We start from the raw sequence: 25520 nt of genomic DNA, 5'->3' as shown, positions 1-25520 counted from the left end.
TTCAAATCTAGATTTCTTTTCGCATTAAAACACTTTATTTGATACATCAAAGTTAAGCATAGATTTCACATCACTTCATCAAATTTTAACTAAAATCTAACAAATTTTTATGTAGTTTCCTCCCCCAATTTCTATTAAAACGTGTACTTCCCACTTTGTTGGACGTGTTTGGAGATAGAAGACTTTTATTTAATTAATTTTTAGTAAAAGTTCAACAAAATAAAGTAAAAAAAAGTAATAAATGACTAATGATCTAAACTATGGAGTTTAAATCCATGTTTGCTCTAAAACAACACATGGGAGTTGTCAGAGAAAATAAATGAAAACAAAATTAAAACTTTAATATATTCAAAACGTTCCTAATTTATTATAAAGATCCGTAGTAGCACAATGACAATTTCTCTTCTTTGAAATTTAGGTTCAAATCCTTGCTGCGGAATTCAATGTTTTGCTATTTTCGTTTCATTTAGGAAAAATAGTATAGTATATTTACGTCTTAAATTATTACAAATTCCTAGCTAGGAATTAAAACTTTAATATATCCAAAACGTTCTTAATTTATTACAAAGATTCGCAGTAGCACAATGACAATTTTTCTTATTTGAAATCTAGGTTCAAATCCTGGCTGCAAAATACAATGTTTTGTTATTTTCATTTCATTTGGGAAAAAAAGTATAGTATGTTTACGTCTTAAATTATTACAAATTCCTAGCTAGGAATTAAAACTTTAATATATCTAAAACGTTTCTTATTAATTATAAAGATCCGCAGTAGCACAATGGCAATTTCTCTTTTTTGAAATCCAGGTTCAAATCCCGGCTGCGGAATTTAATGTTTTGCTATTTTCGTTTCATGTGGAAAAAATAGTATAGTATGTTTACGTCTTAAATTATTACAAATTTCTAGCTAGGAATTAAAACTTTAATATATCCAAAACATTTCTTATTTATTATAAAGATCCGCAGTAGCACAATGGCAATTTCTCTTCTTTGAAATCGGTTCAAATCCTGGCTGCGGAATTTAATGTTTTGCTATTTTCGTTTTCATGTGGGAAAAATAGTATAGTATGTTTACATCTTAAATTATTACAAATTCCTAGCTATGAATTAAAACTTTAATATATCCAAAACGTTTCTTATTTATTATAAAGATCCGCAGTAGCACAATGGCAATTTCTCTTCTTTGAAATCCAGGTTCAAATCCTGGCTGCGGAAAAATAGTATAGTATGTTTACGTCTTAAATTATAACAAATTCCTAGCTAGGAATTAAAACTTTAATATATCCAAAACGTTTCTTATTTATTGTAAAGATCTGCAATAGCACAATGCCAATTTCTCTTCTTTGAAATCCAGGTTCAAATCCCGGCTGCGGAATTTAATGTTTTGCTATTTTCCTTTCATGTGGAAAAAATAGTATAGTATGTTTACGTCTTAAATTATTACAAATTCCTAGCTAGGAATTAAAACTTTAATATATCCAAAACGTTCCTTGTTTATTACAAAGATCTACACTAGCACAACGGTAGGTAGTTTCTCTTCTTTGAAATCCAAAATCTTTGCTATTTTCATTTCATTTTCAAATTGAATGCATAGCTTTAGATTGTAGTAAACATTGTATATATATGTTTAGGTTGTGCTAACTTTAAATGTACAAAATTCAAAATGTAATAGAATTAGATGTACATGATAAAGAGTTGCAATATTTAGATTAAAATATAAGAATTTAAATGTAAGACTTGCATATATCAAAAAAAGATTTCTTTATAAACAATATTTTTTTATACAATTTGAAGGCAACTTATTGTTACTCATGGGCTTGATCCAAACTTTTGTTGTCTTCACTAAAATTCCTCTAAATAGTTCAACATAAAGTTGTTCATGAGAAAACTCATTAAGATATATTCCAACATTATGAATTGTTTGTCCTTGTATTTTGTTAATTGTCATTGCAAAGTATAAATGAATGGAGATTTGTTTTCTTTTGAACTTGAATAGATATCCATTATCATTTGGTGGGTTTAATGGTATTCATGGAAGAAAAATTTATTTTTCTGCATAATCACCCATTATTATTTCAGCATGTATAATATTTTTGCTAAATAATTGACATACTAATCTTGTCTCGTTACACAATCCATTAGATGAATCCAAATTTTTCAATAACAACGTTGGTAAAAAAAATCAAGACAGCCTTTTATATAGTAAAAAAAATGTTACAACAACTTTTCAACGTTCAAGTCTTTAAATTTGTATTGTTGATTAGAATTAATAAGATATTTGATTTGCAACAAATTTCTAAAATGTAAATAAAAAACCATTTGCATTCAAACTCTTTACATCCAATACTTTAATTCCTTCGCATCCTATACTTTAATTCCACTCAACTTAAATATAATTAATTAAAAATATAGTGGATAAATGAAAACCAATTTGCATTTAATTTTTATATATGCATACTTTAATTCCACTAAACTTCGTTAGAATTAATTCAAAAAGTTGTGGGAGAGAATGTGCATTTTATCATATTACAAGAAAAATAAAATTAAAAAAGAATTTACCATAAAGTCATTAAACAAAATTCAAAGGTTGAATGGAGAGAATAAAATTTCTGCACGCTTTGATATATACAAGATATTTAAAATTAAAAAAATAGTTTTAAAGAGAATGTTTCTAAATTATTATTCTAACTTTAAATATAATTACTCATAATTATACTTATTTTTTTTTAAATTTAGAAACTAAAATGATACATTCTCGAAAACTATAATCAAACGAGTTAATGTTATAAATTTTGAAAACTATTTTTTGTTTTTAAACTCTGCATAGCAAATAGCATATAGAGGTTTTTTTAAAAAATAATAATAATTAAAAAAACATTAAAGGCAAAATCTATTATTCCTTGATTTGTGTATAGGGTGTAAATATTTTGTTACTGTGTTATTTTTAACCATTTGCGCACTGATACGGACTAAAAGGTAAAAACATAATTTTCTCGAATTGTTATTAGAAAACTGGGGAAGAAAAAGGAAATCAAATCGCGCGAGGTGGGATTTGACCCGGGAACCTAAGACTAGCTCGGTGTGGTGTTGAAATCCACGCGTTGTTCACCGATTTTCTTCATAACAAACGCACCCAGGCTACGGCAGTCTTCGAAGCTCTCTCAATCATGGCGTCTATGGCCTTCAGGATTTTCTTTCTTGCGCTCCTTCTACTTGCCTCGCCTTTTCTCCAAGGTTTTGCTTCCTTAATTCTCTATCTCTAAATCTTTTCTTCCACCTGCATATGTTTAAACTGTTGCCTCTAGATTTAATCGAATTTCGATCTCGCTTGCATGGTTGCGGGCTTTAATTCTCTATTTCATTGAGATCCGGTTTCATTTATGCATTCTTGTCTGGTTCTATTGCATTTGGCCCTCCAGCTTCGTTGATTTTCTGTTGGATCTTGTGCGTGTTAGATTCGCTAATTTTCAGCTAAAATCTTTGGAATTTTTGTTCTTCGTCATTTATAAGCTGGTCGATAGCCTTTCTGTGGCTCTTCGACTCTCTTATACCTGATTTCAGATGAAGGTTTTTTTTTGTTCTTCTTAGAGGGGATGCACAAAATTGCTTGGGCAGCGTTTTTAGTGTATCCATATCAACTGTATAAATTAAGCTCGATATTTGGGTTCGTTGATCCACGCCGTTCTAATGTTTTTGTTCTGGTTGATTGGTGGCTTTAGGTTGTTCTTCTGTTGAAGTTATTATCGATCTTCCGCGATGTCATGGATCTGTATACTTCAATTCGTGCTTTGTTTTTATGTATTTTGTGTCTTTTCCTTCTTAAGTTGTTAGATGTCAATCGGATGCGGAGACGGAATCTGAAGAGGCCGTTGTTGATGATGCCACTGACTTGGGGATCGTTGGGGAGGAGGAACTAGATTATGGTGATGGGAGCTTCAGCGCTGCCCCAGGGGTTGATACCGTGTGTGTTTTCCCCAAAAATAGCGCACGTTGTGGGTATTCCATTTAAGTTGAGCACAAATATGGCCTTTTGAATATGATGTAGAATAGTCTTATTAATTTATAATTTCTCTAAATGCAGTAGTAGTGGCCGGAGAAGAGACTGAAATATTAGCAGGAGTGAAAAATAATGGTAATTGGTCCTTACCTGTCAACTACAAGCGTTGAATTGTCCTTATTTTTGTATAATCAGCAACAGTTGGCAGTTTTTTCATTTTCTTTTTCTTTCAAGTACAAATTGCGGGTGGGAGATTTGAACTTGAGACTATTTGGTTCTCAATAGTACATACAGATATCAGTTGGACTAAGCTCTTGTTGGCAAGAGACGACAGTTTTACAATTCATTTGGTGCCTTAAGTGGCTTTAATTATAGTTAGTTATTGTTGTTTTATCTCCACTCTGTGCAATGCATGATTTCCACTTTTTATTTCTTGATTCTTCCTGTTTTTCCAATTTGTTAATTGTTTAGCTCTTATTTCTTTAATCTCCGTTCTCTGCATGTAGTAGTACCTTTTTCATTATAGTTTTGTTTGTAATTTTGATGGCTACAAGGGCACGGGTGCACAAAAAACAGTGAGGTCTCCCTTATCGATACCTTGATCTGTGGTTTGAAAACTTTCTCTTGAAAGGATTGTTTGAAGTTTTCCTTTTTGTGTTCTCAACGAAGGAGTCCCCTGCTGGGTTTTGTTTGAAGTTGTCTGCTATGTTTCTTACTTCGTTTCTTTTGGTGAAAAAACAGGGGATTCTAGCTTGAATGTCCTTGCAATAAAGGCGAGTGTTCATTACACTTTTGATCACCGATTATTGATTCAAAATCTTTCCGCAGTGGTAAGTGACTGCATGGCTAATGTACACAAGTTCCTTTTCCCCATCAAAATTCATTGCATAACTTATATCTGGTCTTCCATATGCAAGCACAATTTTATGCCAACAAAATTCCAGAACTTTTACTCACTGGGTTCAAGTATGCGTAATGTAGCATCATTTACATATTCTGTATGTTAGGGGGATGAATTATTGATTGTGTTAGAGCCGTGAGATATGAACTAAATTTCATAAGGGTCCCCTTTTTAGCTCTCGCAGATTGTTCCTGCTTTAGCTTATTACTGTTAGAATCCGTAACTTAAATCATCTTTCTTCAGCTTAGAAGCATTGTAGGAGATGGTGTTGCTGTTTGATTTATTAATTTAATATACATTAAAGTAGTTAGTCACGAGGCACAACATAGATTCCATGCTAAAATGACTACCAGATAAATACAAAGAAATGTTCAGTCTAAAATTAAAGAGTAGAGAAGAGGAGACCCAGCCACCAAAAGATTACAACAACTATATAAGTCACTACAATCAAGGCTGCTAAAAAAAACTATTATAATTACAAAAATTGTGTAGCTGGTTGTACATTTCTTTTATCAGTGAACATATTTTGTTCTTTTAGAAAAAGAAAACCAATGGGCAATGGTAGAATGGGCAATGAACAAAAAAGAATGAAGGTCCTTCTGTGCGTGCTCATGAAAACAACTCTAACTATTTAGTTAGAAACTTGGAGGGTTTTTTTTCAACACCTTGTTCTTGATCTTCCTAGGAGCCACCAACTTTGTGAAGTTTTTGAATTTTTGGGAAAATATTGCGTTAAGATCAAGTCTATGATAGAGTAGAGGCCACATTGGTACCAGAAAATATTTACATTATCCTAGCCCCCAAGAGGCCAAGGTCTTTAAGTAAAGACATGCTAGAATCCACCTCAACCTTTTTTCAGAGACTGGATAAATAGGGTAGATCTGATACCGTTACTTTACATTACTGCATCAGCAAAAGTTTCAGGGAGAATCTTGACTCTCCAGACCAATTCCTTTGGACAGAAGGAATAGTAGATTACTAGGCTGTTTGAAGATAGGTATGCTTCTTTTAATTCTTCTTGGATTTCTGTTCAGCATACACCCTCCTGGTGGTGCACTAATTACACCAAATTCTTTTGTAATTGTACACTTTTAATAATTATTAACGATTGGAAGGCTCTCCTTCATTAGCTCTTTGGGGAGGGTCCTCTCAACCCCTTACCCTTGGGTTGTTTATTTTGTTCTTTTGAATATACATACCCATTTGTATTAAAAAAGTGTATATATGTATCTTGTAACACTTGGGATGATATTTAATGATGATCTTTAAGAAATTGAATGTGTTTCTTTTTCTCTTTTTCCTGCTAAGAATAGACAATTTTCAGACTTTGAGAAGGAAGTATATGAGCAGGATGTAAAAAGACCAAGGTGTTACAAACTATACACTGTTAAGATACGGGATTGATTCTTTTTACTGAATTTGTGTTTCATTCTTTTCTGAAGTTCTTTCCAGAGAAATAGGAGAAATTTCATAGGGGAGTGGTAGAGAAATGTTGGAATTTAAAGATATAGATTTCTTTTTGGTTATTGTATTTCCTTTAATAGCTTATTTTGTGATTATGATCTATTTGGAAAAGTAATTCAGCCTTCTTTAGTGAAGAGCTAATTTCTTACATAAAATTGTGTGATTCTGTTTTTAGTCTTTACGTATTCCTGGATGGACCATTTTCCCTTCTCAGTCTCTCTCTTTTTTCTTTTTTTTGTACAAGTTGGAGAACCATTTTGTTATCCCTATTGGTTGATGGGGGCGTCCAGTCTCTTAATTTTTTTATATTGAAAGATTCCTCATAAGAAACGATGCTGTGTTGTTGCATCACTTCCATATAAACTTTCAATATTTTATACTTTAGTTCATGGAATCTGTTGTAGTTTTGACTGCCCCCTTGGTTGGTGTTGTTAATCATTCCATTAAGTGAGATTTGATCTCACTCCATTGTTGAATATTTCTAGTAGTTCTTGTTTCACACAACTTCATTCTGTCTTATTCTAAAAAAAGTAGATGAGTTGATGTTTTGTTTCTCTATTCTTTAAGAATTTCTTATGTGCCTGTTTGTACATAATGCATATTACTTGCTACTGCATTTTGCATCTTGTCAATTCCCTTCTGTTATTTATTCACGTTTATGTTTTGGTCACAGACTTTTAACAATGCATCAGTACCAGCATCGTCACAAGCAACTTTCCCATACCTTTTTGCAGTCAGCAAATATCTCCAGGTTTTTGTGTCAATGTGATAGTCCTCTACATTGAAATTAAATTTATTGTTATCTAGATTATTTCTCTTTTGTCTGTGCTTTTTGACTGTAGTATAAATTGCATAAATGTCTAAAAAGACATTTTTTCCCTTTGTGCAGTCTGGAAATTTTGATCTCGTTGGAACCATTATCTATGAAATAGATCAGCATCCATATCAAAGTACCTTCTTCAATGGTACCATTGATGTTGCTGAAGCTGGTGGTTTTCTCAGCATTGAATCTGTATTTCTAGTTACCCTTGGAATTGCACTTATCGTGCTGCTTGGTTTATGGATTCATGGTCAAATACAGAATCTTTCCAAGGTACACAAGGCTGCTAAAATTGAACTTTTGGATTATTTATTTATTTATTTTCAATCGAGCAGCAAATGCCAGATATCAGTGATTTTAAGATATATATGCAGCATATTCAACCACACAAAAAATTACTAGCTAATGTGATCAGTAAGAGGGTGTTCAGAATACATTTTCAAGTGTTTGATTTAAAAAATGTCATTTTAGAAAACATTTAAATGTTTGACAACCGCTCGAAATAGCTTTTGAAACTACTTTTGAAATGTGCTGTAAATAATTTTTATGAAAAAAGTAAAAACAAAAACGAGTTCTTTTGAAAAACATCTTTCCGAGTCAATCCAATGGGCTCTAAATCTGCTGGCAACGATGCAATTGCAATATGCTTATTGCATTTTCTCTTGCTTCAGGGGTCGATTTCTTATCACCCTTTTTTGTATTGTTTTCATCGTTGTAAGTTTCTTAGTTTCCTATCAACTGATAAAATTAAAAAAAAAAAGGAAAAAAATTGTATGCTGATTTTCTCACAGTTATATTTTGCACAGTATGGATTTTTAAGTACGTTTAAGTTCTATTTTTCTAATGGCCATTTGTTTTGCTTTTTTTTTTAACAATAGAAACAATACTTGCTCTAAATATGATCCTAAATATATTTTTTGGGAAAGAAATTCTGTATTGCGATTAATGTACGAAATAATTTTTGAGAAGGATCGGTGAGTTTCAACAGAGCATTGTCTCACACTACTGGCTGCTTTCTTCTACAGCAAAACTGGTCGTGATTCTTGTAATTCTGGGTTTTAATTTGTTTTAGTTCCTTGACTAATTGTAATTTCTCTCTTTTTCTATTATAAAAATATCGCTGCTGATTGAAAAGTATTTTTGCAATCTAGTTGATTTATGTTGTGAGAACTTCTTATCTTCCATACCTTTGTGCTTATTCTCTTTCACTGGAAAATGATCTCTTGATAATAAAATAAAAAAGAATGCTATTTTATTTTTATTTTGAAAGCAGAATTATATATTTCTTTCTTATAGGTAATTAGATCGGCATCCTGAATTTCTTAACCTCTCATGATCATAAATTAATGGCTATTGAATGTTTTGTTGCTTCAACATTCTACCCCATCGCCTGCACACACCCATATTAAGCAAACCTTATAACACTTCTTTTATTTTATTAGAAAACCAAGAGGGCTCCTAAGGTTGAAGTTGGAACCAAGTCCTCAGATGCTTCATTAGACGAATGGCTGGAGGTAAGACCTGTAATTATATATGGAGTTGTTCCTGTCTCCCCTGCTTACTGAAACTTGTATTATTCCTTTCTTTTATAATGCAGGGCACTGCTGCATATTCCGGGTCATTGTCAAATAAATCAAAGAAAAAGAAGTAGATCACACCTTTTTCTGCCTTTACACTCGACACGTACCAGATACGCAGTCTCTTGTAACTCACAATTAAGCATTTGAATTGTTTAAGAGGCGCATCTTATATCAGTTTTTGGAAAGTAGGCTAGTTTAGACTTTTGGAGAAGTTGAGTTATTTGATAGAGATCTTTTAATTTAATCCAAATTTTTGACCATTTAATTGTTGTTCTTAAGTTACTTCTTGATCGATAACTTTTCTTTATTCCATCTATAGATACCACAGTGTTTTTATGCTTACCTAACTCAAACATAGTTCGACAGGTCTAAGATATACATAACACTCTCAACCCTTGCATGTACATGGATCGAGTCAATAGAGATCGTTTAATTTATTCAAATCTTTTATCATTTACCTTTTAGTCTGAAGTTACTTTTTGATGATAACCTTTCACTATTCCTTCTAGAGATAGATACTATCTGTCTCATCTGTTTATAGTTGAGCCTCAGAGTTGTTCAATTGGTCTAGGACATACATGAATAGAGTCGATAGAACTGTTTTAAACTAATCTAATTTTTTGACCATTTACCATTCTGTTCTAAAGTTAATCTAATGGATAACTCTCTTTTGCTCCATCAATTCCACCCATGTAGTTGCCATACCACCCATTTGTAGGATTAAGTGCTTTTACGCTTATAGACACTCTCAATCTAGAGGTCGAAGGTTCAAGTTTCGTTACTCCCAACTCCCAATTCCCAAATTTTTATACTCGAAAAAAAGAAAAAAAAAAGTGTTATGGTCATTATAGGATTTGATTATTGAGGAAACAAACACCAGCGAGATACATGTGAAGCTGTTGCTTAGTAGAGCGATGTAGGTAGACGTTTAGTCAAATGACAATTACGGTTGTGATTCTTGAATTAGATGGACTCCCTCCATACCCTATTTGTGAATCATTTTATCTTTAATTGGTGAAGTTGAAATAATGGCTAAAGTATAGCATGTGGGTTTGACCTTTGGTATAGCTGTTATTAGTTTTGCTTACTTTATACCCTCTGTTTCTTGTGTTATTTTTTAATTGCTTGAGCTGTCAAATCACATAGAACCAATTATACATTTGCACCTACATCTGTTGTGCTGTTACTCCCGTTATTTTATTTATTTCTTCGTTTTATGGTTGGGGGTTTTCAGGTTATTATCATTATTATTATTATTATTTTAATCAAGATCGATGGTTTCATTTGATTCACGTTTTTTGGTTGGTTGTTCTTCAAAATTTACAACACCGATCTGTCTAAACATGGCATTTGATGTTGAATTCATTGAAGACATGTTTGGGAGATTTGATTATAATGGATTATAATGAGCAGCCATGTTTGGATTCAGAGTTTGAGCCTGATTTGTTGTCTCTGTTACATTTCATTCCATTTCCTCCGTTTTGAACCAAACTCTCTTTTCCTCCAATTCATGCTTCATGATCCCATTCTAATTCTGATTTTAACTTTTTGTCGTAGTCTTGCTTACCTTTTAGCCTTCCAAATAGACTTTGAAGTTTCATTTTGTAATATGTCTTTAACCATTCGAAAGTAATTTAGATCATCTTTAATTCATTGGGGTGGAGTTGCAAAGAAAAGATCACTCATTTTCTCGAAGAAAAATTCTTATTTCAACGGTTTAGAAATTAAATAATTCTCAAACCTATTGTCTACCCACAACTAAAAAAACTTGACTAGATGTCTCAAATGATCCTTGAGATTTTAACTTTACATTTTGAAACATTATTTTCATACTATAAAAGTAATAGCATGCTTCTGAAATGAATAGACCATTCTAAAATCAACCGTGATTGTGACTTTATTTTTTCTTTTTCATCTTTAGTAACAAATTAAATTACATATTTGAATCTTTACTTTGATATTTGTAGTGGAAATTTGAGTGTTGATTATTGATGTACTTGTTAATGCTTGTTATTGATATATATTTGTAGTGGATGGGGGGCCCTTGGCATTAAAATAATCATTTGGTTTAATGTTTATAGTTTAAATTTGAATGTTTATTAATATTTCTTAATGATCGTTTATTAATATTTCTCAATGATCGTGATCGTGACCTTTGTAGAACATTTTCAAACTATAGAATAATGAACTAAAACATTTACAAAATATAACAAAATTTCATATTTTCTATTAGTGCTACTAGTACATTGATAGCCATAGTCTACTATGGTTGTAAAATTTTAATAAAATTTTGTTATATTTTATAAATACTTTATGCAATAACGTCTATTTTTATTTTATTTTATTTTTTAGGTTTAGGACTATTTATTTATATGGTTGGTTTTGTAAATATGTTCTTGATATTGCTACTGTGCTTCTGCATATTTGTTAATTGCCCATCGTTATCAAACTGCCTTTTGCTAATTAAATATTCAGATAGCAAAATTTCAATCACATCGTAACATAACTTGAAAATGAACATGAACTTGTCGACTCTTTCAACCATACAGAAATTAAAATCAACTTAAAAGAAAGTTCAATTTGAATGCAATTACTCTTAACAAGAACTGATTTAATTTACTCGATATCCTTTCATTTTATTTAAGGACTATGTTCCTTTAGTCAATAATAGTCCAACCATATGGTTTTAGGTGAAATCTAATCTACTCGGGAGGGTTCTTTTTATAGATTTTGTCATGAAATTTCAAATACTAAATCCAAAATATTATTATTCATAAACTTTCAACTTTATATGACTTTAGCATCCTTTATATATGGGAAATTTCTCACCTCCAAGATAAATAATCAAAATATAGTCTAATTAATTAGTAAAGTATTTTCCTTTATTATTACTATTAAGCTTAATTAATTATTTATTAACCAGGGATATTTTATGTAATGTTCAAGTGTTTGAAATAAAATTTTATTACCGTTGATTGATATAATTTATTCATTTATATTAATTAAATTAATTCAATCATGTTTAATATAAAAATGTTCCTTTATTTTTATTTTAAATTACTAAATAATTAGTTAATACAACGATAATGTTGTATTTAATTTAGGACTACATCAGTTGTTCTCTTAAATAATCATATAATTACAAATATTTAACTTCAACAAAATATTTAAATCATTTAAATCTTATACATTTAACATTCAAATTCATACCTATGAAATAATATTTGTAATCTAAACAACTCGTAAAATAATATTGATCAATTTAAAACAATGGTATAACAATTTTGTGTCACGAATAATCACCAAATGAAAGCACGTGAACATGCTCGTGGTTAAAAACTCGAGTACCTTTACATTATTTGCTTCCTTTATTCATATTATGCTTTTACCTTTGTAGATAATTTTGCAATTAGAATATTTACTATTGACTTTTCTTGGTTATTTCTAAATATGTGAAAGGAATTCACTTATCTATCCATCTACGATAGCATTGATAATTTAGTGTATTGATAAATGTCTATCAATCTCTCTTATATTTGTAAATGTTTTCGACGAACTCAACTAAATATTAAAAATATATGTTTATGTGTACACTGCAATACCATAATAAAAAGAAATAAATAAAAGAAAATAAAGACTACTTTCTTGTTGTTAACAGCTGGATCTCCACAAAGTGTTGTTAAAAGGTGAAGTTGAAATTGAAAACAATTAGGGGAAAGTGGATTGAAGTGTCATCAAATCTCAGCAACTTTGGAGGCTTTTCATTAAATAATAGAATAGGCCTTCATTTAATCCTTTGGTAATTAATAGTGTTCAAAATTAGCTAAGATTGCACAAGCTTACAACATGCTTCATTTCAAGCAAAGTACCTCTACCTCTTGTGAAAACCACTTTTGGTACATTTCATTCATTATTCATTCATGAATCATTAGAGACTTGGCCCTTTTATAATAATGCTACTATACTACTAATCTAATCACCATGTCTCATCATTATTCTTTTTTTTTTTTTTCTCTTTTAGTTGGTGAATGCATTTACACTACTCTCCTTCATCTTTTATAATAATGTAGGTGTGATATTATGTTGCTCTTTCGATCCTTTTTTTTCTTTATCTTAATGAATGACTTTATCTATCTTTGTTCAACTCATTTAACTGTGTCTAACTGTAGATTATGATTATGTTATGAACTTTTCTTTATTTTTTCTAACATATGCATATTTATTGTGATTGAAGGGGGTGCGTGGAGATATGTGTATATATTGTGGATTACATCAAAGTATTATTCGATAAATAATTGACGTATAATGTCAATTGTTTTTTTTAGTTCAATGAGTATGGAGGTTGAAAATTGGAGAATGTGAACCACAATTGATATGTTTCATTCATTTAGTGATATATCACAAGACCAGAGTTGGCTCTTCTTTTATCATTGCTTCTAATCACAATGTCTTATCATTTTTTTTTTCACCTTTTTCCTTTAGTTGGTGAAACCATTTATACTCTACACCTACATCTTATTTGTGAAATTTTTTCCTTAAATACATCTTAACATCTAGGTCTCTGCTGTTGCCCAAGTACTTGTTGCTTTTTACCTTAATGAATGGGAATTAATATGTGTAGAAGCCCACTTGATGATGGTTTTTGCTTTTGTTTATTTCGAGTTTAATGAATATAAAGGTGGGAGATCGAATAACCATCGACTTTTGAAATGTGATTTATGTCTTACAACAATTGTTATGGGAGAAATCAAATTTATTTGTAAAAGAAAAGATAAACAATAAAGGACATGGTTAGAATTTACATGATTCACTAACGATATATATTAACTACGAGAGAAATTAAAGATTTGAGGGAAAAAAATACATGTATAAGTGTTAACGGGAATAGAGAGTTCATATATGGCATCTCTCAAAACCGTGGACTAAAAATAATAAATGACATATATCATATGTACACAATTTAGGTTTCTTGTCCATATAATCCTTTAATGGGTTCAAGGCATTCCAACTACAATTATATAGGGTTACACTTGCTTTTGTTTTATATTTTTATGAATTGTCGATTAAGTGTGTAGTGGTCGATTCAAGTATACCTCAACTGGCTTAACTATATGCGCATTTGACCATATGATTAGAAGCTTAAATCTCTCACTTTACACATACAAGTTAAAGAAAGTGAACCCACGCAGGGTGCGGTTCAAATTATTCATCTTTTGTATTTTTAATATAAATTGAAAGTAATAATGTGGTGAATTCTTTTTTCTTTTTTAGGGTGTTTAGTAACTTGAGTAATTTGGGAGTATTGGGTTGAACGGGTAAAAAAAGCTAACTACTGTTTGGTTGACCAATAATTAAAGAGATGTATTATCTCGTTATTCACATCAACTCACATTTCTCATTTTGTCATTCGTGTAACTCTCACTTACTCCCCTGTAATTATTAGCAACTCAACTTAGTTCAACTATATATTTTTATGGTCGACTAAATGCTTTCTCTGTGAAAACTACTTTTCTTAATTTTGGAATTTGAAAATGTTTTTGCAATTAGATTATGTTAAGCAAAGAAGAATGTTAGCAAACAAGCACTATCAAAGGACGATTCTTATAAACATTTTCAATCACAACTAAATTTCCATTGTGCAAAAACAAATGAACTATATATACGTAATTATGAAACGTAATTAATTTCAATGTGTGAAAGCAACATTTGAATTGGTTGTCATTACTATCAAGATACGAATTATAATTTCTATATAATCTTTAATTGGTTTATCTATTTAAGCTTAAAGTCATGTGATTTTTCATTTGGCCATTAAGTGAAGTGTACAAAATTGTTTTTGATAAAGTTGCTCAATAAATGTAAAAAATAGAAAAGAGATAGGTGACTTGCTCGAGAGTTGCAAAAAATAGATAAAACGAAAAAGATAGAATTACTCGATAAATGTATAAACTTTTCAATTGTATTTACTATTGAAGTCAAAGGTCACGTTTACTCTACTGAAATTATAATAGATCAATGAGAAATAAAAAGTGGATCTCATTTGATTACTTTTGATGCCGTTTACTTATGTGCTGTATTTGCACTAAAACATGAGATCCACATCCAAATTTATGATGAAACAACACAATCTTATAGATGAACTGAGAGTACTCAATCCAACTACACCCTCATAATTAATTGCATCATTATTACCATTACAACCATCATTATTGTTATTATTACAACTAAAAATTTGTCATTTTTGACATTTTTACTATTACTATTTGACCTTCAAAGATAGAGGTAGAGATAACAATAACAATAAACGTAACAAAATTCATAATTCTAAGTAAACACAATGATGAAAAGCAATCCAATCACATTTAATTATGAGTAGAACTCATTACAATTGACCCATCAATAAAACTCCATTCCGATTATACCAATTTTTATTACGATTTAGTCCAACTTAGTCGTTTAATACCAATTTACAAAGTTGGCGGGTCGGATTGCTCCTTCGTATTATTGAAAATGCTTAAAATTTATTAATGGAGATGATAGGGCATGGGCCTTCACTTTTATAAGATGTGAGACTTCCATTGTCATCCTCCTAATAAAAACCTCAACAACTTCCAACTATATTTTTGAACCACCGTCACTATTGCCAAAATGTTTCCATCATTTGATCTTTTTTTTCTTCTTCTTCTGTTTCCCACAGTATTTAGATGTTTAAGTTTGTCTCCCTCCACAAATAAATAAATGAAAGAATCAACATAGTATGATATAAGATAATGAAAATGATATATAGGTCTATTATTCCATTGTTTTGGGTGTAAGATGAAGATTACTGTATTTGGGGTAAATTGGGAAAATCACCTTGCGTAAATATAATTATATTTTAAAAAATTTTAAATGTTAAAAATTAAATTAAGCCATTAAATTAATTTGAATTTTAAAATTAGCCCCTTAAACATATATAATTGTATAAGTTCTGTTGAATATATAAGTTTTGAAGATTCATCTGTGAGTCTAACTTTTTTTACGATTATTGTAGTGGTCTAATTTTAACACTTTTAGATGTTTAGGAACTCAATTGCTGTATTGAAAGTTTGAAAGTGTAATTGTAAATACCGAAAGTTTGAGGGTGTAATTGCAAATGCTAATGTAATTTATAAGTGGTTTATGTTTTGTCTGTTTATTTTTATATATTACGTAAGAAGAGTTTAAAAAAATTAAAACAGAACAAAAAAAAGGAAAGAAAAGAGAAGTTGGACTACACGTGAATATGTTTTTTGTTTTGTTTTATATTTTTCACTCATTAAAATAAATGGGTCTTTTCGAAAATATAACAAAGCGGCAAAACATTTATACCGAACAATTTTAAAAATGGAAAAAAGAAGAGTAAAGGAAGAAAGACAATAGAAGAAATTGCAGCGGGAGGAGAAAAAAGACGGAAGGACAAACCTATAATATTTTAAAAAATAACTAACTTTATGGATTTTGTTACACGAGCCGTAAATATTTTAGTAGTTTGTTATATTTATGAAAAATTTCTTAAAATAAATTGTTTGATAATCAGTTGAGTTTTCATTAACAAGCAAAAACAAATAATAGTAGGGTCTCGTTTCGTAATCATTTCAATTTTTTTATTGCTTTTTATGTTATTAAATTTTATTTGTTATACAAAAAAAAACCATACAAATTTGGTAACGGGTCTTGTTTTTTGTTTTCGAAAAACACGAAACTTTGTTTTTTCATTTTCAATTTTCTTCCTCCATTGCACTAATAGCATCCTCCTTTGCATTAATTTTAAAAACGTCTTTTTGTTTAAATAATAAAAAAAAAAAGTTACCAAACCACTTGTTTTTAAAAAATTAATTTTCAAAAATAAAAAACAAATGAATCAACAGATATGCCATTTGTTTGGTAATTAATTTGGAGAAAACAAACACAATCTAAATAGTTATCAAACATAAACAAATAACCATATAGTTTTCCAAAAAAAACTGATTTTGTTTTTAGAACTTGAATGAAGATTCAAGAATCTCTTTAACAAAACGAAAACCATACTTAAAAAATTTGGAGGGAATCTGTATAAATTTCAAAAACCAAATAGCACAAAAACTATAATCAAACTAATGTTATGTAAAAAAGGGAGGCATTTGCAAAACTAGCAAAAAATTGTGATAATAAAGTCTATGTCATTACATTTTTTAAATGACAAAAATAGCAAATTTAAATGAAGACAATCTTCTGATAGCCCTCCGTTAACCTTCATTAATTACTTTTCATATTCACAATATACAAAAAAGAGGTAATATGAACGGTTGTTTTTTTAAATATTATTGTCATCTCAAAAGGGGAAAAAAAACATAATTTTTAGTTTCATTATACTGTAAAGAATGAATGTCCCCTCTATGTGATTCATGGAAATGTACTTTGTCGATCAACTTCCCATTAAAAACCTTACCATTTTCCCTTTTATCTAAAAAGTACTTTTAAGAACTTATTAATGTGATGTGGTTAGTAGTAGGTTTAGAAAGGTGTGGAAGCATAGACCATTTTGATTACTCAATAAATGAAAGAAAATGGCAGTTGAGTTCTTTTTTTCTTTTGCTTTTTTTTTCAAATGGCAGTTGAGTTTATTCCTAGCTTTGTATGGCCAAACTTTCTCATATATTGCAAAATTAGTCCTTTCTTTTAAGGGTCCCCCCTATCTCATGTGACATGCCCTTAACAAGCTCTCAAAACTCATCTTTTTTTACTCACTTATTTTGCATCTATATAATGAGCTTCATCTCTTTCATTTCTTGTACATTGCCTTGAAGCTTATAGCTTCTGCTCGGTCTCGAAAAGAGTTCGTCTCGGATCGGGTTTAAGATTGTGGTTTTGACATGAGGAATCCCCCTCTGCTAGGAAGGGCACCTTTGTTGTGCTTCTTCTTGGTGTCCTTTGTTTTTGCTGCAACATTGTGCTATGCTGATGTTAAGTCGGTCGAGGTCGTCGGTGTTGGTGAATGTGTTGATTGCAAAGAGAGTAACATAAAAACTAGCCATGCTTTGTCAGGTTCATGCCATTTTTTCTGTTTTATGATTATGGTGAAAGCTATTTCTTAGGAGTTTAGTTTCTCTTTTCTTTTTAGCTTTACAAGTAATGAAGACATGTCTTTTATAGTAGAGACACTCATGAAAATGGATGGCTTGATTGATTACTTAGCTTACTTCATTTTGGTCTCCATTGACTTTCTGTTTTAATCATTCAACTTTAAATGTTTTGTTTTAGTATCTTAATTTTGTTGTAGTCACTGTCTTTGGGTTTCCATTAATATTTCTGTACAATCTAAACCTCTTTCAAAATCCATTGTTTAACCTACTTAGAAAAACTCTAGGCTATCTTTATAACAAACATCTACCTCTCAGATTCTCATCAAATAAGCAACACAAAATACTTTTCTAAGCAAAAGAAGTTTTTGCTAATGACACTGGATGGATGGAGAGTATATCGTCAAAACCGTCGAATTACCAATTGATCCAAAAACTTAAATCGATAAGTGGTGAAAAATATCAAATTGTACCTCTAAATTTAACAGAGTTGTATTAATTTAAATTCTGAACTAATTATTATTGTATCAACTAAACATCTAAAACTATTGCAAATGAATAGATTTAGATTCTTAGACAAATTTTTCTTTGAAAATCATCTGTACATTACTCAAATTGTGCATTTTGTAAACCAATGTTTGTAGAAGTACACACGTTTGAAAATTATATCTAACACTCTACCAAAAGCCAATCGTACTGATACGAAATGTACACTTTTAACTATGTGCAGGACTGAAAGTAGCCATAGATTGCAAATCAAGTGATGGGAACTTCAAAACAAGAGGAATTGGAGAGTTGAATGAAGAAGGAAAGTTCACTATATTGCTGCCTAATGCCATTGTGGAAGATGGAAAGTTGAAGGAAGAATGTTATGCTCAACTTTATAGTGCAGCAGCCAACCCTTGCCCTGCCCATGATGACCTTCAATCCTCTAAGATTGTTTTATTGTCCAAATCAGATGAGAAACACACCTTTGGGTTATCTGGTAAACTCAAGATTTCACCAGGAACTTGTACATCAGCTTTCCTTTGGCCATTTTTCAAGTACCCTCCTCTTTCCAAGTTCCCTCAATTTCCTTTGCCACTCCCTCTTATACCTAAGTTTCATCATCCACATTTGAAGCATTTTGTTCCCCCATTCTCCTTCCCTCCGTTGCCACCTAAAGTCTTCACTCCATTTCCACCTAAAGAGTTCCCACCAACGCCGGTGTATGAAAAGCCACTTCCACCACCTGTTCCAGTTTATGAAAAACCTGTTCCTCCACCTACACCAGTCTATGAAAAGCCACTTCCACCACCTGTTCCAGTTTATGAAAAACCTGTTCCTCCACCTACACCAGTCTATGAAAAGCCACTTCCACCACCTGTTCCAGTTTATGAAAAACCTGTTCCTCCACCTACACCAGTCTATGAAAAACCACTTCCACCGCCTACTCCTGTTTATGAAAAACCTCATCCTCCACCTACACCGGTCTATGAAAAGCCACTTCCACCGCCTGTTCCTGTGTATGTAAAGCCTATTCCTCCACCCACTCCGGTCTATGAAAAGCCACTTCCACCTCCTGTTCCGATTTATAAAAAACCTGTTCCTCCACCTACACCAGTCTATAAAAAGCCACTTCCACCGCCTGTTTATGAAAAGCCACTACCACCTCCTGTGTATGTAAAACCTAACCCTCCGCCAGTGCCAATCTACAAGAAGCCACTTCCACCACCGGTTCCTGTTTACAAAAAGCCTTGTCCTCCCCCTGTTCCTGTTTACAAGAAACCTAATCCTCCACCAAAATATGAGAAGCCACTTCCACCACCAGTTCCTGTTTATAAGAAACCTAATCCTCCACCAGTGCCAGTCTACAAGAAGCCTCTTCCACCTCCTGTTCCCATATATAAGAAACCCCTCCCTCCACCAGTTCCCATTTACAAGCATCCATTTTTCAAGCATAAACACCCCTTCTTCAAGCATTTGCCTCACATTCCAAAGATTCCCCATCATCCATTTTTTAAGAAGCCATGGCCACCTATCCCTCACTTCCCTCCTGTTCCCAAGTTCCCACCAAAGTACTTCTCCCACCACAAGTTTGGAGGGTTCGCTAAACATCCACCATCTGTTTCTCATCCTTAGAATGTCACTGTCTTGCAGCATTGTTGCTTTTTTCTTAATAAGCAATGAAGGAGATGGTTAATGTGCAGTGGAAGTTTAGTAACTTTCAAGTTCTACAAATAAAGCTCCAGTTTCTGACATACAAATTGAACCGAATCAGAAGGGAGAAAAAGAAGCGGGAGTGAATTGTTGTTTTATTTTTAATTTTTCTATAAAAAAAAAAAATTAGAATTGTGTGGATTGTTTATGGTTGTTGTTTCACAATTTGAGATCAGGATTCTGTAAATGTCAATGAACAGATTTTTCGTTTTGGAGAACTTTCACCTTGAGGTTCTTGCATGTTATGGTTGTTTATCCAGGAAATGATAATGAAAAAGGCATATGATTTACCCTTTTTTCCCCTAAACATCATTTGTTTTTTCTATGTCTCATATTCTTCCTGCTCCTTAAGAGTTGTAATCTCAAATTGCATGAACTGGAAATAAAAATTTCAAACTATGTGCTATATTATAAAAGATAGAAAATTATATAGTACTCCTAAACTGTGCAATATAAATGTCTCTTAAAAAACAAAAATTATCTTAAAACTGAGCTCCATGTTATGTAGGATCGTAAACAAATGAAGAAAGTTTGGATAAGTTTGGTTCCTTGTACTATCATATATGAACACAAACTATGCAAACTTTGCTTCTCCTTTTTCATACGGTTTCAAGTGCTCTAACTCCAATGGAAAAGCAGATTTTCACATCGAGTGTTATTGCCATCTGGAACCGACGCAACTCGATGGTCTCCAATGGCTTATAACATGCAGTTTGACCATATCAGGCGGGATTCGGAGTTTGTTGAGCAGATGCATACATATGTTGGTAAGAGAAGATCGAGTTTGTTATAGTCCCAGACGCACTTTTATTCGACTATTGATGATGTTTGCATCAATAGCTGAGAAGCCACCATAGGGTACCTCGTACAAGCTTAACTCCGATGCTTCTTTCACCGTGAGAGTGGTGGGCTTTACAGTCATTCTTCGTAATTCCAATAGAGAGCCAATGATTTTGATGTATACACTAAAGTTCACAACTTTTGTTCAGCTCGTCGCGATCGATTATGCTCTCTTGGGAGAAATGGTTTAAATAGTTTTAGTTATTTTCTTAATGGAAGGTCGTAACTATTTCAACAACTATGTCCGAACCATTGTTGATTACATTCGAACTTTTCATTGTTTTAGACTTTTCTCTCTTCACAAAAATTGTAATTACATTGCTCCTATTTTTAGGAACCAACGTCTATGGTGTTTTGATATGTTTACAAATATAGAGCAAGGAGGTGGTTGTTAGTTTTAGGTTATTATACTTTTGTTAGAATTGTGTTTACGATGAAGATTATTTTAGTTTGATTTATAATATTATATGTTTGGTGTGTTTACTGTTTTAGTTTGATAAGTAAATAATAAATATTGTAACAAATAATAAAAAAATGGTGAATGTCAAAGAGTAAAAAGGATAACAAATAGTAAATATGATAGCAAATTTGAAGTTTTGAAATAGTGTTTACTGCAAATTGGAGGAGTGGTTATCATGGTCTTAAATGATCTTTGCTCCAAATGGCCTTTTAGTTTATTGTTCTTCTCTGTGCTGCTAAACAAAAAGTTCCAAAAATGAGTTTAGCTCAGCATAATTGATATGACCTCTTTCTATCCTAGAAACGAGAGCTTTGAGTACTCCAATTCAAAATTAAAATTCTTGTATAATTCTAAGGGTGTGTTTGGGCCTCAGATTTGCAAGAAAAAGAGTGTTAGGGTTTCCATAATCCCTGTATTTCCTCTCAAACGGCCTTCCGTGTAATCTGGCTCACTCCTCTCTCAATTTTTCATAGTTTTCGGCATAATCCTTCTCCTTCTTCGCGTAATCATTCTCACTTCTAGCTCCTTCTTGCGTTCTTTCTCTTTTCCCATACCTCTGTTCCTATCCTTCTCCAAATGTCAGATCATTGTCGTTGTTTTCGTTGAATGGTTCGTTTTTAAACTCTAATCTTTGATTCCATTCTCCTTCTCCGTGAATGGTTTCGTTGGAGGCTGAGTTTCCAAACCTTGCCTCTAAAACCCTAATCGTTGTTAGTCGTTTATTTTGTCAATGTCGAGGGACAAACTAAGGAAACAGTTTCCTCGAATCAAACACAGAAGAGGAAAAGGTTTGGGTGATCTTAGGTTAAAGTTATAATTAAGAAGATTAAATAAAACCATTTGAAGAAATTTTTTATTTGATGTACCACATATATGCATAAAAAAAAAATAGTGAAAAATCAAGATTGAGGCAAAATTTTCTAAATGAATATCACAATTAAAAACATTTAATAAAATCAATTTAAGAAAAATGTGTATTTCATGTATAGTATACATGTAAAAAAAGAGTCATAGTGAAAAAAGCTGAGATCATAATAGTTTCACCCTAAACACAACTTATAATAACACATACTATCATAATATACACACCAAACACAGACTCTATAGTCTTCACTCTAAACGCAGATTACAATAGTCTGCACCCCAAACGTAGACTATTATAATCTTCTGACTATTATAATACTCTTTTCACTTATCGCCCCAAACGTCCCCTAAGAGAACAAAGATAGGTTATAAAAGAGAGATGAGGGTTTATATTATGCAACAAGTATAAGGTTCTAGAACGATGTAGTCTTCAAAGTAACGAAAGCAATAGGCTACACGAGAAAAATATTTTTAAAATATAGTGCTTTCCCTAAACTAGATTTCAATGACAAATTATTATAAAAAATAGAATCATTAATCCAACATGGCTTGCATGTCACACCTTGGCCAAAACTGAAGACGGATGTCATACTCGACTTCAATATATTTTTTTAATTAATTTTCATGTGACAACACATAAATATTTAAAATTTAGATTGGGTTGGATTTTTTTTCAAGTGGGTCCCAAAATACTCTTCAAACCCAAACCAACCCAACTTGTTTACCCATCTAATAATAACCCACCAGGTTCAAGAAGACGAACCGAACCGAACCGATCCGGTCTAACTTTGTTTCATACTTAAGTCGAACTTAGCGGTACTTTTGGTTCGGTTCTCGGTTTCCCCAAACAGAGCCACTCAAAATTAGATTTAGGGTTCCGTTCGCAATTTTCAGCGCATTTTTATTTGAATCGGTCGTTTGTTGAACACGTTCTCTCTCAGCTGGTTTAGGGTTCATCGTTCTCTCTTCTCGCGCTATATCTTTCTCTCTCTCAGGTTCGTTTCTTTCTCTTAGGCCATTTTATCAGAAGATCCTCTTCGTTCTCCGATTTTCTTTCCGTGTTCGCCCTCGGTTTCTCAGCAGACGTAGGAAGTTTGGTTTCCGTTTAGTGAATCTGTTTGGGGTATTACGAATGATATTTTGTACTGGGCTTTCCGCATAGTCTTTTTCTTTCTAGGAATATATGCATCTGAGAATTTATTTGTTTGGCTTTTCTTTATAAAGTATGAGGACATATACATCTCGATTGCTAATCCTTGATTATAATCTTTTTTTTTTCTATGTTGTTTGAATCTGTTTTTTTTTTTTTAATTTCAATAGGTTTTTTGAATCTAAAAATGTATTTCTTGGATGAATTGCATACTGTTGAATTAGAAGTTTATTGATTAGATTGTTGATATTTGCCCTAAGTTCCATGGATAGGTTTGCGTCTTTCACCTTTTCGTTTGCTTTTTCTTTTGGCTGACGACATCTTACATAGCCTCTGCTCTAAAAGGTGCCATGATTTTTTTTCCTGGCTTTATCTGAGTTTGCGCAATTTAGATTTGAAGTGATGATTTGTCTAAATATAAATATCTATCGGCCATACTATTTTTTGTTATTTTGAGTTTTTCAGGATGACTGCTAGAGAATGAAAAATCTTGAAACATTGTGTTTTGAAGTTCAAGGATCTTGTAGTTTTGTTCTTTTCTAGACTATCTCATTTGATATAGCCCTTTAAATTTAATCAAAATTTGTTAATATTCAAATCCTCGGACATTTTAATTATTTATCTAAATAGTTGTTTAGGCATTACTCAGGTTGCCCACTATTTTAAGCTTAGAAGCCTACTCTGGTTGACCTAAAGTTTGCATGCTATTTGCCTTATTTCGCACGACTCTAAACTGTTATAGACATCTTTTTTCAGCCTTCAGGTAAATGAACACAAAAAGGAGTGAAAGTCTGACTTCTGTGTGATGGTCTTTTAATCAATTATAGGGATTAAGATGGTTTTTTTATTCATTGTATAAATATTAAATTAGAATGATGACAACCAATAATATTAAAACTGACAATGGAAGGTTCCTTATATTATTTGGAGTGTACATTACAACAGCCTGATTCTTGGCTTGGCAGGTTCCTGATCACCTTGTAAACATGCCAAAGAACAAGGGAAAGGGAGGAAAGAACAGGAAGAGAGGAAAGAACGAAGCAGACGATGAGAAGCGTGAGCTTGTTTTTAAGGAAGATGGTCAGGAGTATGCCCAAGTTCTCAGAATGTTAGGGAATGGTCGATGTGAGGCGATGTGCATCGATGGGACAAAGCGTCTTTGTCATATCCGGGGGAAGATGCACAAAAAAGTTTGGATTGCAGCTGGTGATATAATTCTTGTGGGTCTTCGTGATTACCAGGATGACAAAGCTGATGTTATCCTCAAGTATATGCCTGACGAAGCCAGGCTGTTGAAGGCATATGGGGAACTTCCTGAGAGCACACGTCTCAACGAGGGTATTGCTGGTGGTATCGATGATGAGGATGATGGTGGTGGCGATGATTATCTTGAGTTTGAGGATGAAGATATCGACAAGATTTAGATTTTGAGTAACCTTTACTTTTGAAGTTTAGAGTTGTGTTTGTGTGGATGATTTGGTCGTATGGATTTGCTCCACTTTTGTTGTACCATTTACTCTTCTATTCTGTTGGAGAATTGGTATTTATTGCATAAAATCTGGTATTGATATATATATACAAAAAAAAAAAAAGGAAAAAAAAAGTCTACATTAAAAATAATTCCTGGAATGTGCATAACATTATTTATATATTATGTTTTAATTATATGTGGACAAAGTTTATTCGCAGGTTTCCTCTTGCATCCTAAAATTACCTCTGCCAATGATGCAAAAAACTCATGCTGGAGAGCAATTGCTTTGATTTCTAATACTAGTTTTTGCCCTCAACCACAATCATCTCTTCCTCTCTCGCTCTCCCACTCTGCAAAACACATACATACATGTGTATATGCGCACGTATATCACCCTTCTCTACAGAAACATTTCTATTATTGTGGTTAGAGATGAGCAGAAGCTAGTAAGCGAATTCAATGCAAACATTGTCTAGGATGAACTAATCTATGAGATCTGAGGGCTTTGTGCAACACTATTTTCACTCTTCCTTCCAAAGGATCCACATGAATGTGGATATTGTTATCACTTTGATATAATCTAATCTGCTTTGAGTTGGCGTTTGGTTCAAATTTATTACATGTTATTATTAACAGAAGATGTAGTTTGCTTAGTGCTCAGCGATGGTAGTTATGCCCATTTGATATCTGGCATT

General features: G+C 32.1%; 3 protein-coding genes across 5 annotated transcripts; all 3 read left to right on the top strand.

The window, feature by feature from the left end:
• Positions 1 to 3035: 3035 nt before the first annotated feature.
• LOC103497301 (translocon-associated protein subunit alpha) lies at positions 3036 to 9026 on the top strand. Its single transcript, XM_008459429.3, has 8 exons — positions 3036 to 3233; positions 3824 to 3991; positions 4081 to 4131; positions 4738 to 4826; positions 7035 to 7112; positions 7251 to 7454; positions 8624 to 8695; positions 8779 to 9026. The coding sequence occupies exons 1-8, from the start codon at positions 3167 to 3169 to the stop codon at positions 8830 to 8832; spliced, it is 783 nt and encodes a 260-aa protein (XP_008457651.2). The 5' UTR covers positions 3036 to 3166; the 3' UTR covers positions 8833 to 9026.
• Positions 9027 to 17287: 8261 nt separating this feature from the next.
• LOC103497511 (extensin-1) lies at positions 17288 to 20347 on the top strand. Of its 2 annotated transcripts, XM_051079576.1 has the most exons (3): positions 17453 to 17806; positions 18572 to 19303; positions 19370 to 20347. In XM_051079576.1, exons 1-3 carry the CDS (start codon positions 17635 to 17637, stop codon positions 19960 to 19962), a joined length of 1497 nt encoding a protein of 498 aa, XP_050935533.1. In that variant the 5' UTR covers positions 17453 to 17634; the 3' UTR covers positions 19963 to 20347. The 2 variants fall into 2 exon arrangements, with proteins under 2 accessions (XP_050935532.1, XP_050935533.1); XM_051079575.1 differs by having other exon boundaries at positions 17288 to 17806; positions 18572 to 20347.
• A 2680-nt stretch (positions 20348 to 23027) lies between these two features.
• On the top strand, positions 23028 to 24974 carry LOC103497302 (eukaryotic translation initiation factor 1A). 2 transcript variants are annotated; one of them, XM_008459430.2, is made up of 2 exons: positions 23028 to 23199; positions 24320 to 24974. In XM_008459430.2, exon 2 carries the CDS (start codon positions 24341 to 24343, stop codon positions 24776 to 24778), a length of 438 nt encoding a protein of 145 aa, XP_008457652.1. In that variant the 5' UTR covers positions 23028 to 23199; positions 24320 to 24340; the 3' UTR covers positions 24779 to 24974. The 2 variants fall into 2 exon arrangements, with proteins under 2 accessions (XP_008457652.1, XP_008457653.1); XM_008459431.3 differs by having other exon boundaries at positions 23165 to 23327.
• Positions 24975 to 25520: the final 546 nt, after the last annotated feature.

Source organism: Cucumis melo, chromosome 11 (genome assembly GCF_025177605.1).
Source record: "Cucumis melo cultivar AY chromosome 11, USDA_Cmelo_AY_1.0, whole genome shotgun sequence".
NCBI lineage: Eukaryota > Viridiplantae > Streptophyta > Magnoliopsida > Cucurbitales > Cucurbitaceae > Cucumis > Cucumis melo.
The sequence above is the reverse complement of the archived record's forward strand: the minus strand, read 5'-3'. Positions and strand labels throughout refer to the sequence as shown.

Bases quoted from the DNA above. Each gene is read 5' to 3' on its own strand.
- LOC103497301 (XM_008459429.3), top strand. From the start codon at position 3,167: ATGGCGTCTATGGCCTTCAGGATTTTCTTTCTTGCGCTCCTTCTACTT. The intron at 3,992-4,080 runs GTGGGTATTCCA...CTCTAAATGCAG, and splicing joins CCCCAAAAATAGCGCACGTT to TAGTAGTGGCCGGAGAAGAG. The intron at 7,113-7,250 runs GTTTTTGTGTCA...CCCTTTGTGCAG, and splicing joins CAGTCAGCAAATATCTCCAG to TCTGGAAATTTTGATCTCGT.
- LOC103497511 (XM_051079575.1), top strand. From the start codon at position 17,635: ATGAGGAATCCCCCTCTGCTAGGAAGGGCACCTTTGTTGTGCTTCTTC. The intron at 17,807-18,571 runs GTTCATGCCATT...AACTATGTGCAG, and splicing joins AACTAGCCATGCTTTGTCAG to GACTGAAAGTAGCCATAGAT.
- LOC103497302 (XM_008459430.2), top strand. From the start codon at position 24,341: ATGCCAAAGAACAAGGGAAAGGGAGGAAAGAACAGGAAGAGAGGAAAG.